Source organism: Lynx canadensis, chromosome B2, assembly GCF_007474595.2.
Source record: "Lynx canadensis isolate LIC74 chromosome B2, mLynCan4.pri.v2, whole genome shotgun sequence".
Lineage (NCBI taxonomy): Eukaryota > Metazoa > Chordata > Mammalia > Carnivora > Felidae > Lynx > Lynx canadensis.
In genome coordinates, this window is record NC_044307.1 from 129,057,475 (window position 1) to 129,064,218 (window position 6,744).

General features: G+C 38.3%; 1 protein-coding gene across 3 annotated transcripts in view; it reads left to right on the plus strand.

The window, feature by feature from the left end:
• ADGRG6 (adhesion G protein-coupled receptor G6) overlaps window positions 1-4,668 on the plus strand; it is a 140,415-nt gene extending 135,747 nt beyond the window's left edge. For 2 of the 3 annotated variants that reach the window (XM_030316474.1, XM_030316475.1), the window contains one exon: window positions 1,774-4,668. In XM_030316474.1, coding sequence (XP_030172334.1) covers window positions 1,774-1,952 — 179 coding nt within the window. In that variant the 3' untranslated portion in view covers window positions 1,953-4,668. The remainder of the gene's footprint in view (window positions 1-1,773) is intronic. The other variant, XM_030316476.1, reaches the window with a different exon arrangement.
• Window positions 4,669-6,744: the final 2,076 nt, after the last annotated feature.

A 6,744-nucleotide genomic window follows, 5' to 3' on the forward strand; every position in this document is an offset into this window, starting at 1 on the left:
CCCTTGCTCAGAGTTTTACTTTATTGACTATGAAGACCCAGAAAATTGGGTCACATATTTGGAAGGGACCTAATCAAAATATCTAAAAGGTGTCAAGCCACTGAAAGTTGTCACTGAAGCAAAATGAGTGTATCCTTGAAGCTTCTTTGAGTATGCGTGCTTTTCTAAAAACGTTAAGCACAAATTATTTGTTACTGATATCTAAATCAATAGAAAAATCCCCAGCAGAAAACCAATGGCTAGTGAATGTATGAACTGAAAGAAACACAGAATCAATCAGCTTGCTGAGAGCTAAATGGGGAGGGGCCCTTCTACAATGGCTCCCTAAACCTTTTTCTCACCAGTCCTGGTATGTGATCATTCTGCTGTGCTTCATGAGCCATCTGTTCTCTCTTTCTTCCTTTAGTATGGGATGAACACAACATTTCCTCTTTTAGTCTTCATTTTATTTAGTGTCTGTTTCAACATAGGACAACAATTAAACAATTTGAGTCATTTCCAAAGACAACAGAGACAGTGATGATGGCTTTTATCAATTACTGATGGATTTTTAATGTTGTGTCACATACTGGGTGCAGCTTACTCAAAGCATAAACATGCCTGCAATGAACATTCCAGATTTGGAGCCATGATTCCTTGAAGCAGTTTTTCATCATAGAGTTTTAGCTTCTTCTGCAGTGAATAGAGAAGATGCAATGTAGAGAACTGAGTGCTTTGTAAAAGGTCACATTTGTTCCTTCATTTGGTGTGAAATCTCTATGGTTAACTTTTGAGTAGAATTTTTCTCCAAAATGTGTTGGGAAGGGGAGGAGTGTAGATACTTACAAGAAGGTATTTACAGGGTAAATGAAACAGCCATATGTATTTATAAATAATAGAGCTTATGTGAATTTCAGAGACTATCTGAACCAATTTTAGAAAGGTTTTGGGTCTAGAGAAATAATATTTAAATTGTATATGATATTGAGTGTTGAATCACTGAATTGTACACCTGAAACCACTATTACATGGTATGTTAATTAACTGGAATTTAAATAAAAACTTATACATAAATTAATGAATTAATTTGAGAAATTCAGAGCAGAAATGTATTTAGCAGTCCTTTATTACTATCAATTATTTTGATATTATTGCCATCAGCAATAACATCATCCTGAGACTATGGCATAGTTAATAAAATACCCTTTCTTGTTTATTTTCATTCACTTTATTCCCCCAAATCCTTTAAATTATATTTTATAAAAGCTTCCTTTATGAAAAGTGTCAAACATATATAAAAACTAGAGAGGACAGTATGATGAATCCCCTTGTGCCTATCAACTCATGGTCACCTTCCCATTTCTCCCTCCCTGTATTATTTGGAAATCATATCTTGGACATCAAACATTTCTTCCATAGATGTTTTGGCATCTTCTATTTGTTATATAATCTGTCCCTGCTTTTTTTGAGTTATTTGCCAAGTATATTTTTGTAGCAATTTTCTAATTATTCTATTCATTGACTCTGAAAAATACCACTTACGGTAATATTTCTTGAAACAAATTCCAACACAAATTACTAGAAGGCAAATTAGCATTCATTCATGCATGGGAATGCACTTTGAAGATGAAAAGCATAAAATTTTGGAGCTGCCTGTTACCTAACCTAAGAAAGAAACAGAGCTTCATTTCCTTTATGTATTTCTTTAATGTGCAAAATAGTGTCCAGTCTGGTGGCCCTTAGGCATGTCACCCACTCATCTTGTAGCCTAACTCTTTGTATCATTTCTTTCAGACAATGCTTCCATGAACAAGTCCTTGTCCAAATTGACCCATGCCGATGGAGAACAAACATCAATCATCCCCGTCCACCAGGTCATTGATAAAGTCAAGGGTTATTGCAATGCTCATTCAGATAACTTCTATAAAAATATTATCATGTCAGACACCTTCAGCCACAGCACAAAGTTTTAATGTGTTTAGTAGAATAAAGAAGAATCTGTCTACAGAAATGTGAAAATCTGCAAGCTGTGGAAGCTATGACTGGCACTTGTGAACGTGCTATGACCTAGGTAACTGCATGTTCATATAGGAGGAATGTATTTTGTTAAGAAGGCTTTTGTAAAATTTTAAAATCTGTCTTTCAGTGTATTTCTTCCATGGGGGAATTTCCACCATCACTAAAACTTTAGTACTGAGAGTAACATGACCCAGTAGGTACAGGGGATATGAATTTTTTAAATATATAATTGGATCAGACTCATCAGAACTCGGGGAGCCAGGGGACATTAAAGTTAGCAGACAAGGGAGGGGCAGAGCTAGGAAAGTGTAGTTTATGGCTCATAAACACCCCACTTTTAGGTTTTGGATATGGCCATTGGCTACATCATCTTTCTCAACAGTGAGAAACATATAACTAGTCATAACTAAGTTCTGGTGCTAGTTTCTATGAATGCAGTAGCATTTCTACATTTTCAATAACATTTCAACCACAGATACAAAAGAATACTTAATGTCTGATCCAAAGATTGGGAAGGAATTCTTTCTTATTCTACCAAATGCTTAACCTTCAGGACATTAATATGCTTAAGAAAGAAAGAATTTCCAAAATTTTGACCCAGTTAATGTGAGACCCTGTAAATTTCTACTATTTCACTTATCCTACGCAAGACACAAGGCTTAAGCGTCATCATTAACTAGAATTTAATCCCATACATTTGAATCAAGTATAATGTTGATTTTCCATTAATGTAGACTTCCCACTACTTGTGGAAGAACGAATTCCTTAGACCTCTGGTTTTTCTCCCCTACTGTCGTTTGAACCCACAGACTTATGGGAGGAACAAGAATTTCCATTAAGCATATTGTGTATAATAGTCTCTCCCTTTTAGGAAATATAATCATTGAGACTCTATGGTCCTGTTCTTGCCCTAGAGACTAAGACATTTCCATTTGCACAATTAGAAAGCCTCTTCCTTTTCAAGTGCTTTGTTCCAGAGAATATAAACTGAGGCATAGGGGTAACTTGTCATAATCAAAATAATTTATAAGCACGTGGGTCTGCAACTGCTAGTCTAAAAACCATTTGTACATAAGTCCTCTGATTCTAAGAGCCAGAGCAGATCTGGCAAGATAGATGGTGTGTTTTTTATGGATTAGGTTTCTGTATGCAAGGCATGTATATTAAGCAGTTTTCTTAATTTTCAAACTACCCTAAGTAATATGCTTGCTAGTGAATGTGTTGGAGACGATAATTTAAATTGTCTTTAAGTGATAGAGTTGTATCTAGGTCCTTAGAAATTGGTCTCAATACATATTGTACCTTTATATTTGCTCTGAGTTATCTGTGAAGTATCAGGTTCTGGGAGACATCAGCCTAAGTGACCAGGAGAGAAGACATTCTGGCACCACCAATCTACTTAAAGGCAGAAGCCAGGACTGAGCACTTGAGAGCCTTTCTCTCTGCTCAAAAAACAGGTGGCTCTCAGTCTGAGACCTAGGAGAGTTGTCAGGCTGTACAGCATCTGAGGGGCCTCTCACCTTTTGCTGATCTTTAGTCATAAAGCTATTTGCCAGACTTGACTGGATGGTAAGATAATATGGTGTGGGGTTTTATTACCATTTCATTTTGCAGCAGCATGGAACATTGCCCTAGGAGACATGAGCATTCCCTGGCTTGGCTTTCACAAGGGAGGAGTGTATATAGTAGGAAAGGATAATAAATCTTAAGGTCACTAAGATTCACTACAGTAGAGCCAAATCCTTTTCCATAGGCGTATTATTAACAGGCTGCTTATTCTGGCAGAGGTTACATGTAGACGAAAATCAATCATAAATAGTCACTGAATCTTCATACACTTTTCCCCAAGCCTTAGAGATTCGTGATGGAATTTCATTAGCTTTCTACTATGATATTTCTATCCCAAAGCTCCTATTTAATTAATAGTAACTGAGAGATAGCTTCCAAAGTGGCTTTGATTTCTACTCATATTCATTCAGATCTGGGAAAATGTTTTCTTTTTTTTCATATTTGACAACGATGTCAACTCTGAGTTAGAAATTTCCAGTAATCAGGTAAGGAGAGATGAAGAAACAGCTGAGTAAAAGCATTTGCAGGTGGATTTAAGACTGAGCCAAATTCTACGCTCCGTTCCGTGCATGGGCTTTGCACCTTCGTTGGGTTGCCTCAGAACAGAATTGCAGGAATTTAGCTGTGGAGCCAAAATTTAGGTTAGCCTAACCTTGAGAATAATATCAATTCAGCTCCCCTGTTTTTGTTTTTAATTCTTTTTCCTCTTTTTTTTTTTTTAACTGCATTGTGTTCATCTAGGGTCCTCAGATATCATCGTCTATTCTTATCACTGTTCCCTGCATCGTAAAGCTTTTCTTTGTCCATCATTGGCATAGACTCTTTTGTACATATTTATTTATTTGTGTTTATAAATGCCAGCTCGTTTCGTATCTTAGCTTTATATTGCCTGGATTTGTTATTTTTATAATTAACTTTCTTTGGCAGAGACTGTATGTATACATATGTTTTTCTGAATACTTTGTGAAATCGTTTTCTGGAGCAATATCTTTGAATATGATGAATAAACATGACTGTGAGTGCAAATTAGAATTAGTAGTAAGAAGCTACTATAGCTGATTTGCCATTTTAATTAAATGGAAAGTGTTTTTCACATAAATACTTATGTTGTTCATGTTCCAAATTATTCAATTCCTTTATGAGTAAGCATTTTGATTTCTGACTCTTAAATAGGAAAAGATCATTTGACAGCCGGAAAATAACCCGCCACCAATTAAACCAGTGACATGTTGCTACTTTGCCAAAACACTGAGAATGAATATATTACAAAGATCCAGTTCACTGGGGATTAATGCATGTGGAAGTTCTTGAATTTTCTTAAAACGATTGATGTGAAGCCAAGCTTTGGAGGATGAGAAATAATGTAGGTTCCTTTCTGAGGGTGTCTTCAGCATCTTGAAAAAGAGAACCAAGTCGGTAATATTATGTGAAGTTAGGTCCTGAGGTGTTTTTTTCACATTTATAGTTGCTGTTTTCATTGTGGGAATCTTAGAAAATGACAGAATTTAGCCAGCTTCACTTGCATGATTAGAACAGAACCTCCCCACATCCCTTTACTGTGGTTATTTCGGATAACTCTTTTCTGCAGAGGGCCAAGGCCAATTTGGCTCACAGCCCTACTCAGTGCTAAGTTGTGAGGCGTGTTGGCCGGTCACCGTGAAATCAGGTCTTCTGAGCCAATGTTCACAACTCCCGGCCAAGCCATGGTAAGAAAACTGTCAAGTGGTTTCTTAAGATTCATCTACAGTAATATAGAAGCAGGCCACTTCGGAAAGCCCAGGGAGTAGCCACAGCAAGCAGACGGGAAACACTGATTTGATTCGCAGGCTGGCCTGTGTTTGTAACATTGTGAAATGTGGAGGAATTGGGCTTTACACACACAGTGTTTTGGAAGCATTTCTGTTTTCAGTTGAATAAAATTCTACTTTTCTCATATAAAGGCATTTAAGATCTCTCTTTTCACTCTCACCCTCCCTCCTCACAAGCTTCCTCCTTTTCTCCCTCTGCCTTTCTTCCCTCTCCCTTCCTTTCTTCTTCCCACCCTCCCTCTTCATTTTAAGGGAGAATACTTAAAGTAACAGTTTTCTTTTTCTGTTTCCCTAGAGAAAAGTAAGAATAAATGTGAAATATTCAAATGTTTGCATTTATATTCTATAGCCTGTCAAAACAAAAAATGGGGAAAAAAACATGATGTGCTTTATTACCCCAAGCAGCTTCAGCCCAACGTGGGTAATTTGGACTTGATAGGAAAAAAATCAAATTTATAAACACGTTTGGATACCAAATACTTCTTTACTCCCTCTTCTAATTTTCAGTAGTATTCTATAAGGGAGTATTGTTGTTCTAATCTTCCATTAGGGGAAATTGTTGATTAAAGATGGTGAGTAACCTGCTGTGGCCACATGGGAGGTAAGAGTGGGTTCAGACCTAAGTCCGTTGGACTTTGTGTTCACTATTCTACATCAGAGTGCCTTGTGGCCTTCTTCAAAGAACCTGCACCTTAATGAAGGAAGGCATTCCAAGGATGGGATGCATGTCATGAGATTGCAATGAAAGCTTCCAGAACTTCAGATAGAAGCTCTGGACCAGCAATGTGTCCGTGACGTTTTGGTCTTTGAAGTTCCAAGAGATTCTGGTAGGCTTCTCCTGACAGTAAGGAAAGTCATTTCAGGCATGGAAAGTCCATGGCAGTGAGTGCAACACAGCTGAGGTTGGCTTGACTGTGGGGTGGGGAGCTGTGTGGAATCATCAAGAGGCTGAGTCCAGCTCACAATGTAAGACTGGGTGTCTGTCTGGGGCAGACACAAGGGAGACCTACAGGCTCTAGGCAGGGAAGGAGCTGAATCCTCACTGCAAGGTGACTTTAGGACAGTGAGTGTAGAAAGCCAATTAGAAGGCACAGGGCCTGGACCCAGGAAGAACAGTGAAGAGGCCTTTGGAGAACTTGTCAGAAGAGCAAGGGAATTCAAGGAATGGTGTGTTGGCTCACAGGTCTTAAGGGAGTGATGACACCTTCCACAAGGCTTCCAAAGCAACACAAGCCCACCTTTACCAGGCATCAGCCCACTGTACTTAGAATGGTAGTGAGAGGTGCATGGGTGGCTCAGTCGGTTGAGCAGCCGACTTCAGCTCAGGTCATGGTCTGGTTTGTGAGTTCGAGCCCCACGTCAGCTCGCT